Here is a 12,240-nt window from a genome sequence, read left to right on the forward strand (position 1 = left end):
GTCTCAAGGGGAAGCAGTTTAAACCTCCTTCTCTGGGGCCACAGTTATAATGGATGCCTCCACTCTAGGGTGGGGAGCTCATCTGAGGGATTTGGAGGTCAAAAGCCTTTGGTGGCCATAGGAAAGATTGTCTCACATCAATCATCTGGAATTGCGGCCAATACGTTTGGCTCTCAAGGCTTTCCTTCCTTCCCTTCGTGGTCAGTCGGTTCAGGTCCTGACTGACAACACTACAGCGATGTGGTACATCATAAAAGGAAGGAATAGGGTCATATCATCTCTGCAGAGAGATTCTACGCCTCTGGTCCAGGGCTCAGGACAATCAGATTTGCGTGATTGCGAATCATCTGGCCGGTGTGCTGAATGTGCGTACGGACAGTCTCAGTCAGCAGTACTCGCTGATCACGAGTGGCATCTCCATCCGGAGGTGGTCCATCGCATTTTTCAGGATGTGGGGGTTTCCTCGGTTGGACCTATTTGCCACTCACGAGAATTTACACTGCATGTCGTTCTACAGTCGCCAGTATCTGATGCGGGGAGCGTTGAGGAACGTGGTTCAGTTAGATTGGGGCTCAGAGCTTCTTTATGCATTTCCCCACCATACCATTGATTCCTCGAGTTCTGAGAAGATACATCAAGACCGGGCCCAAGTCATATTGATCGCCCCGGATTAGCAAAAATTCCTTAACCTCTTATCACACCCTCCTCTCTGTTTCCCTCACATGGCAGACGACCTCTCGCTGTCGCAAGGGCAGGTTCTACACCACCACCTCCAGAGCTTGCACTTTCATACCTGGAGATTGAACTGGCCAACCTGAACTCTCTCTCCCCATCGAATGTGGTGGATGTTATTTAATCGTCCAGAAGACTCCACCAAATCTGTCTATTCTGGTAAGTGGGTGATGTTTGTAAAGTGGTGTGGAGAGAGATCAGTTGATCCATTTTGCGTCCGGTTGCCTGATATTCAGAGTTTCTCTCTTTCCCTGGCACAACAGGGTTGTGCAGTAGCTACTGTTAAAGGCTACTTGTCTGCCTTGTCGGCTTTTCTCTGTTTGCCAAACAAACCCTCTTTATTTAAATCTCCCATAGTCATGAGATTCATTAAGGGTCTCACCAATAGGTTTCCTCCCACTCTTTTTATCGTGCCTCAGTGGGGTCTGAATTTAGTTCGTACTTTTCATATGTTGTCTCCCTTTGAACCCTTGCATAGTTGTCCCTTGAGATTCTTACAGTTTGACCATATTTCTAATCTCAAACACTTCCGCTAGGAGGGTAAGTGAGCTGCAGGCTCTTCGCTCCAAGCCTTCATTAACCTCATTTCATGCGGATAAGATGGTTCTTAGAAACAGAGCTTCTTTCCTGCCTAAGGTGGTCACTCCTTTCTACCTAAGGCAATTGATCATTCTACCCACTTTCTATCCTCTCTCTTCTAAGGAGGAGGATAGACTACACCACCTACATTACACCTAGACTACACCACCTGATTCTACCTGGACAGGACTAAAGACTTCAGATTGGACGACCAACTCTTCATTGGGTACGTGAGCAAAATGAAGGGCACAGCTGTCCACAAGAGAACACTGTCCAGGTTGATCATCCTCTGCATCAAGAACTGATATGCTTCAGCCAAGAAGGAGCCTCCGGAAGCTCATTCACCCAGAGCAAAGTCTTCTTCTTCGACTTTAGCCCGTTGTAGATATCTGCAAGGCGGCAACTGGAGCCTCCCTGCACACTTTTGAAAAGCACTATTGCTTGGACTCTGAGGTGAGGAGGGACGGCCACTTTGCACATCCTGTGCTGCAAGATTTTTTGGTATAGGCAGGCATCCTCCTCCAAGAGCGGGGCTGCTTGGGGATTCAATTCATAAGGTAAGGAATCCACAGGCAGATGTATCCATCAGAACAACTAGTTACCTGCCCTCGGTAACGCTTTTTCTGGTAAATACAGTATCTGCCTGTGGATTCCTCACTGAGTCACCCGCCTCCCCGTTGCCTGCCTGTTTATACTGAAACAATTGACATGTCTCATATATTTTATTATGGTTTATTTGAAATGATGTGATACTTGTCTCTAGGAAATGTCTATATTTTAGAAGTTTTTCTTGGTTTTTGTATACTGTGTATATTTGTGGAAATGTTGTTGGTTAACCAGTTCGGCTCGAAGGCTCGGAAAAAATGGGTGGAACTGACGTCAGCACGCCGACGAGGTTTTCTTATGGCTCGGATGACGTCACAAGGAGTTGCGTGTGGATCCGTTCCATTGTGACTTCGATGCTGGAGAACTATGGAGAAAACTTTGTGAAATGCTGCACATGGGGTAATTCATAAGGTGAGGAATCCACAGGCAGATACTGTATCCACCAGAAAAATTGTTACCGAAGGTAAGTAACTTGTTCATATGGCAATATTCATTTTGAGAAGACCTATGTTTACAGAATTGTTAATCTATCTGCATATATGCATTTTTACTTATGATTCTCTGTGCAATGGAGAGAAATCAAAATACTATTCGCAAAATTGTCAAGCAATACGAACTGAATTTATTCTAGAAGCAATATAGGAACCAGTACAAATCGATAATTGTCGGTTTCTGACTGAGTAGGCCAACTGTGGACTCAAACCAAGCGAATGAGGCAACAAACGTCAGGTTGATTGGGCTCAAGCAAAACTTCATTCTAGATGGATTACATTTAAACTGAAATTGTCGCCCAGGCTTACACAGCTTCTTGGCCTGGAGATAATAATGATGCTTGGTCCTTAACTTTAAGATTGAGGATCTGGGTATTATCAACATACAAGTAAAATGTTAAATGAACCTGAATATTACTAGAGGTTCCAGATATAAATTGAAAAGAAAAGGGGAGATTGCCTAAACCTGTGGAACCATCATAGTGCTGCTAGGTTCTGAGGAGAACATCAGTTGCACAGACTTTGCTTTTCAGTGAGGAGTCGTCCACTTGAGAGCCTTATCCTGAATGTTAACATGGGTAGTGGATGAAATTGAAGCTGATGGTCAGTGTTTGAAATGCAGCTAAAAGATTTAAGAAAATCAGTGCACCATCAGGTTTTCTTAAACTAGGAGTGACCTCACTATGAAAATAATATCCATGTGGTAACCAGGATTTGCTCTCATTCTTTGCAAACGCTGGGCTACAAATTTGTGTGTTGAAATGTGTTGTAGTCATTGATCGGTATATAAGAGGGGGGCACTATTTTTTAGAAAGGCGTTTTGGGATTTGTCTGCTGTATCTGCAGTTCCCACCAGCTGTGAAAGGGAGCGAGCAAAGACTGATAGTACTGAAATTACCATAAAAATATTGTTTCCTAATTTTGCTTAAAATAACATTAAGTACATAGAGGCGCTTTATTCTTTCCATCATTTTGCAAATTGAAGGGAGTAGGATACTAACTATGTTGTACATTGGGTGAGAGCAAGGATTTTGGTGCCCTCTTCCTATGGATATGGACCTTATTAATGTTTCTAGAAGTTTGGTGCTCACCTACTGGGAATGCCGATTATAGTTGCCTAGTAATTCATATGGGTAGCACCAGCCCGACTGACAGTTTGTGATGCATTTGCATCTGATGAAGTTTATTTTTTTCCATTCGTGTCCACTGAAAGTTATTTTATTTTTTGCAGTAAATTCATCTGCTGCCCCTTCTGAATCCACAAGCGTTTCGGTTCCAACCACTCCTACAACTGGTAATGAGAAAACATTTCCTTCAATGATAATGTTATCAAATGGAAAAAATGGATTTTTGTTCACTTGTAATTTGATTGTCGTCAGGCAGTTTTAACACACTATCCAAAATGTGTTATGATGTTTTCAACTATAGTAGGTGTGTGGGTGTCTAAGCCTGTTCTCGCTGTACAACGGAAAATGGGGTGAGTAGAAAACAAAAGGCTTTCTCTCATAAAGAAAACCTACATGTTATCTGGGCCCTACTCATAAACTTGGCAAATGCTTGATAGAAGTACAGTGACCCGTAGTACACTTTATTCCCTAGTTGAAAGTTTAGACATTAGTGGTGATTTTTGCATTTTATCTGTTTGTTTACTTTTTACATATGCCCACTACATCCTTCTTGCCAGTCCTACATGTTTTCTGGTTATGGTGTTTTTTTGGGAATTTTTTTTATTTTTGAGGAAGATGTTTTTTGGCTCGTGTAATTGTATTGAATACTTTTGATTGTATTGACATGATTTGGTTACTCCTATTACTGATCAGTTGGTGTTTTTTGATAACTTGAACTACCATTTTCGTGATCTTCCTCTAAACATAGCTATGTGTTCTGCTTAATGACGAAATGGCACACAGGTGATGGTGTTTATTGGAGACCACAGTTTATCTGTACATCTTTCATCAGTACTAGTTCTGCAGCCACTCAACACCAGTGGCAGGTGGCACTACATCCACCTGCCTCAGTTTTTCAGTATGACTTGACACATTGAGCTGACGCATGAAACACAGTGGCTCTCACCCACAGATGCTTTGTTCCAGGGTTTTCCTTCCTGTAGTTGTAACTGCAGAATGCACCAGTGTTCATCATGACTAGTAGCACCTAGAAGATAATGCCCACCAACAACTTTTCAACCCAAACAGTCCTATCCATAGCTATCACCACTGTCACCATTGGCACTTCTGTTGTTCACTACATAGTATGCCTGACACACCCCGAAGCCATTATTATTCATACTTGGGTTGGAGTTCTCCTTGCTAGTTGGTGAGGTTACCAGCCTCGAAGCTGTACTCTGCCTCTGTCAGTTTTTCAGAGTGTGGACTGGAGGCAGTGACCTACCAACTACAGCTGGTGCATTATATATGGGAGGAAGAAAGTTTTTGGACTAAGTCCTGTCAGTTCCGGTGTGAGAGCAGGAGAGTGTAGATATGGTAGATCTAGTACATTGGCATCTGCCCCCACCAGCCACTTGTGAGTATTTTCATATCTGCTGCAAAGATATGAGACCTGCCTCTCAGTGTGGGAAAAAAAGAACTGTTGTCAGAGGATGATGCTTAATGAAAACGGGACAAAGAGTGGCAAACTGTTAATACGGTTCTGTAATAAGTAAAAGCAAAGAGCAAGTGGACAGTTGTTAGATCTGTTATGCTTGAAGTTGCACATTGCTTAAGAACTGGTTCAAATCAACTCCTTCCCTTTATCTAAACTGTTTGACTGCTGTACCAGCCACTACCAGGCTAATATGCAAGTTTTTCCCTTTAGTGTCTAGAATAAGTGGATTAAGTCAAACTCGCTATCATGGTTTTGTTTCAAATTTACAGCTAAATGCAGGATACCTTTTGGGGAAAAGTCCCTTTACAGGGTTATTGAATTCTTATCACCTGTTTCCCAGGACATATTGTATGGAGTCTAGGAAAAGTTTTCATTTTTATTTTGTTCACTAGTCAAGTAGTGTCCAAGCCCTGTGGCAGAAGTCCTTTCGCTACCAATATACAGTCTTCCCTGCCACTAAAGGCATGATTTCAATTCCCCCCATAAAGGTTTTCAAATGTTTACATAGTATTTATTAATACCAACGCCTTTACTATTAGTAAGTGTGCTCCAAGAAAATGCAGAGAGGTGGGAACTCTGCTTACATTGCGGACAGTGGTTCAAGTATAAAACGGTGTACACATTGTTTGCAAAATGAAATAACAGAAGCTATTTAAGGTACTCCCACAATGCTTGTCTGTGGTTGTAAAAAAAATGTACACAAAATGTGCAACTCAGACACATTTTGCTAAACTGTTGTGCAACTTACACAGTTTGTCTGCAGCATAATTAAGTAGAGAATGTTTGATACATGTTAAGAGAGAGAACATGAGTAATGGTGAATCTATGTAAAATCAGTATAGGAAGCATGTAAACAAATCAAAGACCCAGTGTTTAAAAACAAAAAGCAAAAGCCACAGTGCGACCGCAGGTGCATCTTCTTGGTTTGGTGCAGATTTATGAATTCACAAGTTAACAGACCCAGGCATAGAAACCATACTTGTAATAAATGTTTGCTAATTCCATTTTGAAATGAGCAAATACGTATTTGTAGTGGTGAATATCTGCTGAGCAATTGCAATCCTCTTTCCCTACACCCCCTTCTTTCCAAACCATGAAAATGTTATTCCTGCCCTTATTAGGAGTAAATGCATAACCTTTTGCAGTGTGGGAAAGAATTAGAGAGGAATTGGTGAGTACCCTTTAACATGTTAGTTTGCAGGGGTGCACAGTCTCACAAGGTATCCCAACCCAGAACTTCTGTTACCTACCTGCTTCCAACCCCTGTATGTACACTTGTGGAAGTAGGCAAAATCCGATCCTAGCTACAATCCAAAACCTGAGAAGAACTCCCACCGCAATTAGAGTGGGGATTATAGAGCTCTGGCATAATAAGAACAATGTGCAAATTGTCCCCTTACTGCACAGCATTGAAAGGAACAAGAGGATTTTTGTTACAGGACAAATAGGTTTCAGAAACATCCTGTTGCTAGATAAAGTAGATCATTGATTTTTCCATACGCCCTGCCTGCAGCACAAAGTGAAGCTGGTGCACACTGAGCCCCAGACAGACTACCATTAGAGATGACTAAGCTGGCCTGCAGATGCTACAGGCCACAGAACACAGTCTACATCCACCGACAACAGCAGACAGTCTGTGAATTGGACCTAGCCTGGCAGGAAGAGAAAACACTGTTCTTGTCACTCTGACAGTACTCTTATACAGAGCAACAATGACTCTAGAGTTATTTATGACCAATCAAACATCCACAGTATAGCTGCCACATTGTCCTATGTCCTCTGGTACTATGACACATGACCTATAGACTGGATTCTTGATAGCTTCCTTGAGTCACTGGAGTTGTACTACATTATTCTAGTAATCAAGTAGAAAAGGACACTTGTATCTACAAACCCATTGGTTCACTTTGACAACCCTCATAGAAGCCAGAAGTTTTTACGATGCGGTATATTTGTTTGTCCGCCCCTCTTCTAGCGACATGGCATAGTCATTGGGTAGTCAAATGTAAGGTATGCCTGCCTCACCCGAGGCACCTCTGGAGAGTGTAGAAGTATCCAGAGATCAAAAACAGAGAGGTACAATGGCCAACCAGCGAGGGTATAGTTAAAAAACAGTATAAGCACCAAAAACAAATTTAATAAAGAAGGTGAATACTGTAAACTAAAAACCAATGGATATATTCGATAATCGTGTGACCAGATTATCATATACGTTGTTTTTTAAAAGTCGACATGTTTCAGCTCCTAGAGGCCCAGAAGGGTCGGTGGAGCTTTCGTCAGGACGTACACACAAAATTGTACTTACACTACTTGTGCAGTATTCAAATACTTAATAGGCAATCATGGGAATATTATCCTGAATGCAAGGCGAAAATCACTCCCTCAGGATGCTAAGAGCCGCCGTTTTGTGGTCACCGCGACATGTGTTGCGCGCCGTGCTTGTGCTGGCTCTGCCCCTGGAACATGTCGCGGTGACCACAAAACGGCGGCTCTTAGCATCCTGAGGGAGTGATTTTCACCTTGCATTCAGGATAATATTCCCATGATTGCCTATTAAGCATTTGAATACTGCACAAGTAGTGTAAGTACAATTTTGTGTGTACGTCCTGACGAAAGCTCCACCGACCCTTCTGGGCCTCTAGGAGCTGAAACATGTCGACTTTTAAAAAACAACGTATATGATAATCTGGTCACACGATTATCGAATATATCCATTGGTTTTTAGTTTACAGTATTCACCTTCTTTATTAAATTTGTTTTTGGTGCTTATACTGTTTTTTAACTATACCCTCGCTGGTTGGCCATTGTACCTCTCTGTTTTTGATCTCTGGATACTTCTACACTCTCCAGAGGTGCCTCGGGTGAGGCAGGCATACCTTACATTTGACTACCCAATGACTATGCCATGTCGCTAGAAGAGGGGCGGACAAACAAATATACCGCATCGTAAAAACTTCTGGCTTCTATGAGGGTTGTCAAAGTGAACCAATGGGTTTGTAGATACAAGTGTCCTTTTCTACTTGATTACTAGAATATTGTCCTTGGGGAACTGAATGGGACAAGTATTCCTCATCCCTTCTTTTCATGAACGTTGTACTACATTAAACATGTCACCTTGTCCTTGTGAGGAGCTAATGTTCGACTTCAGTGGTGTGTTTTTGAATGGCTTTGTTACGGAGTAGGTTTTTGAGTATTCCCAGCCCTCTGGGCTCAAATACATCAAATTGCCTGCCATTGCGGTCTGGGCCTCTGTGAAACTAGTAGAGGGAAAACCTATCTGAACCGTCTTGATCCACTGTAGCATTCTGTATGGCACCTCTGCCTCTTGAATCTCCTTTGTGAATGCAGTATATAACGAGAGACTGGATACCAGAGAGTTAACATAGGTTACCAACATTCTCCATAGGATATCAGTGGTCTAACTGCTGCTTGCTATTTTAGTTATTTCATAATGACTATAACTGTGTGAGGTTATCTGATCGAGACTTCTCGCTGCAGATTCCTTACCTTTGAATTTCCCAGGCGTTCGGCTGGATCCGGAAACTTTTGCTGAGCAATACCCCTTGCGCGCAATGTCTGGTGGCTCCATTCGGCTGGGCGTGATGTCGATGGCATTGGTTATGACATTGCGGTGCCTTCATAGGCGCACACAGGCGCGCAGACATCCGTTCTTTTCTTTCTGTGCCAGTTAAGCGCTGGTCTGGGAAGAGCTACCCCTCTGCCGCTTTTTGGCAGGCTTTTTTTTTTACTTTTGTCTATACTTTTAACGACTTCGTGTGCGAGTGATGTCTGGTAGGAAGGTAGGTTTTAAACTGTGTGGGACTTGTTCCCGCATGATGTCTGTTACCGATCCCCACCGCGTATGTCTTTGGTGTCTTGAACGTGACCACGATTCAAAGTCGTGTTCAGACTGCCGGACGATGGCTCCGAAGACCTTGAGGGAGCGGGCGATAAAGTTACTTGCAGCCCGGCAGTCGACACTGTCCAGCGAGACTCCGAGGAGGTCACAAACCCATTCGAGGAAAAGGAGGTAGTGGTATCGCTCATGGAGCCCTAAGTCCACTTCTCCCAATCGAGGTCATCTGGACACTCTGGGAAGAGACACAAGAAGAAGAAGAAGTCCAAGCGGACTTAGACTTCACATCCACTGGCGTCCGTCGTCGAAAGAGGTAAGGAGCACCGACGCTCTAGGCATGGTTCTGGGGAGCCAGAGCAGACTATGCGCCTCTCTCCATTTCCGGGAGCCGGAGCAACTCCCGCTCAAATGAAGGATTTTTACGAAGGCAATGCGCATATTTGAGCGGAACGACCCCGTTGGTGAGCCCTCTGGCCCTGTGGGGTTGGATGGGGCCCCATCGAGTTCAACTCCGTCTGCTTCTGCCACGGTGCTGGTGGGGCCTCATGGATCCGTTCTCTGATACGGTTTGACACTTGTCGTGCCAACATGACCTTCCCCGGTGTCGAACCCGAAGGTGTGCCCGCGACGTCGCTGGCGGCTGTCTGTGGCGCAAGCCCCATCCTCATGCCTGATGACACGGAGCCAGAACGGCTGATTCCAGGGGTTCTATGTTGTCACCTGAGCACTTTGTGGACGTGTTATGTTTAGGAGAAGAATGGGAGGAGTCTGGAGACCCATTAGAGAACCACGATGTCTCTGAGGAGACTATGGACTGGTATGGGGAACTTGGCGAAGCCAGGGGTCTGGATACTTCCCCGGACTTTGGCATGCTCTCTCCACCTACAGTGGCTACGGAGGAACCGTCCTATGCTATGGTGGTTAAGAGGGCAGCCGAGGTCCTTTGACTGGAACTTCCCTCAGTGCAGGTCAGGTCTAATCTCCTGACGGAAGTGCTTCAACCTGGGGCATCCACCTCTGGACCCCTTTTGCCCTTTAATGAGGCACTTACGGACGTCCTTCTAGGAACTTGGTCCACGCCTAGCACAGGGGCTCCTGTGAATAGGACGACTGCACGCCGCCATCGCTCAGCACCGGGCGACCCAAAGTTCCTCAGCCAACACCCCACCCCTGAAAGTTTGGTGAGGCAGGCCTACACTTCCCAGGGCGCATTCCCTTCTGCCCCTCCGGATAGGAAATCCAAGAGTCTGAACTCATTTGGGAAGATGTTTTTTTCATTGTGGCCGGTGAATACCGCATGCTTATTGGGCCGTTTCTCTCATTCTCTTTCGGAGACAGTTGCACGGGTGCTGCCACAAGTCCCAGAGGAGGCGCTGGCTGTGCTCTCCCAAGCTGTCAAGGACTGGAGAGATGTGGCAAAATTCACCATACGGTGTGGTTTGGATACAACCGATTCGCTGGGCATATCTATTTCAACGACAGTGGCCTTGAGGCGCCACGCCTGACTTCGCACAACTGGCTTCTCGGGGGATGTCCAGGCCAATTTGATGGACATGCCCTTTGACGGAACCTATCTTTTTGGGGAAAAGGCAGACTCGGCCCTGGGCAGGTTCAAGGACTCTCTAGCTACGGCCAGATCCTTGGACCTCTCCTCCACTCCTCGTGGCCAGTCTTCCTTTCGCGCCAACGGAAGGGGCTTCCAGCCACGTCAGCCTTATCCTAGCCACCGTCCCGCACAGACTGCCAAAGCCGTACGTGGATGTGGTACATTCCATCCTCTGAATGGAGGCCAGAAGTCGTCCACAACACTCCTCTTGGCAGCTGCAGCCTCCAATCACTCCTAGGCTGATTTTGCAATTTGTCACAATCTCCTCCCGCTGGAGATCTATAACAACATCAGACACGTGGGTCTTGCAGATCGTCCAGCAGGGCTATTCTCTTCCTTTCTTTTCTTTTCCTGCTACTATTCTTCCGAGTCAAAAACGGCTGGTGGAGGTTCACTTAAAAAAAGAGCAAGTTCAGCTCTTTTGGCCAAAGGAGCTATAGAAAGGGTTCCAGTTTCAGAAGTAGGAAGTGGCTGTTATTCCTGCTACTTTCTGATTCCAAAGAAGAACAAGGGGATTTGACCCATTTTGGATCTTGGCACTGTCAATCTCTTCCTCAAAAAGTAGAAATTCAAGATGCTCACAACGGCTCAGATCTTGTTTGCCTTAGACCAAGGAGACTAGATGGCGGGGTTTGACCTGCAGAATGCATATTTTCACATTACTATCCTGCCGGGCCACAGGCGTTACCTACGGTTCAAGGTAGGCCACAAGCACTTTCAGTTTACCGTGCCCCCCTGCGACCTTACCAGTGCCCCTCTGTGTTCACCAAGGTGATGTCGGTAGTTGCAGCTCATCTGCGCAGGTTAGGGGTTTCAGTCATACCCTACCTCGAAGACTGGCTGTTGAAGGCGTCCTCGCCCCAGGCAGTTGTCTCCCACCTTCAGACTACGGCGGACCTCCTGCAGTTGCTTTGGTTCTCTTATCAACGTGCCAAAGTCACACCTGACTCCTCCTTATACGCTCCCTTTCATTGGAGCTGTTCTGGACACAGACCAGTTTCGGGCTTATACTCCGGATCAGCGAGTCTAGGATATTCGGGTTATGATACCGATATTTCAGCCTCTATCCTGGATTTTGGTGAGGTTGACTCTGAGGCTGTTGGGCCTCATGGCCTCCTGCATCTTGTTGGTAAGACACGCAAGATGGCGTATGTGGGCTCTGCAGTGGGATTTGGAAGTTCCAATGTGCACAGCATCAGGGAAATCTCACCGATGTGGTTCAGATCTCGGGAGGAACTGCAAAGGATCTGCAATGGCGGTTAATGAACCAAGATTGGGTCAAAGGCAGACCTCTCTCCCTTCCCCAACCAGATTTCACAAACTTGACGGATGCGTCACTTCTGGGGTGGGGCGGCCACTTGGGAGAGATGGAGATCAGGGGTCAAGAGTCTCCGACAGAGACTGGGTTCCACATAAACTTGTTGTAGCTTCAAGCAATTCGCTTGGCATTGAAAGCATTTCTTCCCTTGTCAAGGGGAAGTTGGTGCTGGTGTTCACGGACAACACCACTGCCATGTGGTACTACAACCAGCAACGCGGGGTGGGGTCATGAACCATTTGTTGAAAGACCTTGCGTCTCTGGACATGACTGGAACCGCAGGGCATAACCCTGGTGGTTCAAGACCTGGAAGGTTCTCTGAACGCCAGGGCAGACTATCTCAGTTGTCGATTCCTAGCGGATAACAAAGGCGTCTCCAGTCGGAGGTGGCGCAAGCAGTGGGGAGAACCTTGGTTAGATTTGTTCGCCTCCGAAGAGAACGCGCAGT

General features: G+C 45.6%; 1 protein-coding gene across 1 annotated transcript in view; it reads left to right on the forward strand.

Moving 5' to 3' along the window:
* CD164 (CD164 molecule) overlaps positions 1-12,240 on the forward strand; it is a 158,894-nt gene that overhangs the window by 63,125 nt on the left and 83,529 nt on the right. Inside the window, exon 4 of the mRNA XM_078648404.1 lies at positions 3,640-3,702. Within this exon, the coding sequence (XP_078504530.1) occupies positions 3,640-3,702 (63 nt within the window). The remainder of the gene's footprint in view (positions 1-3,639; positions 3,703-12,240) is intronic.

This window comes from Lissotriton helveticus, chromosome 6 (genome assembly GCF_964261635.1).
Source record: "Lissotriton helveticus chromosome 6, aLisHel1.1, whole genome shotgun sequence".
In the NCBI taxonomy this organism is placed as follows: Eukaryota; Metazoa; Chordata; class Amphibia; order Caudata; family Salamandridae; genus Lissotriton; species Lissotriton helveticus.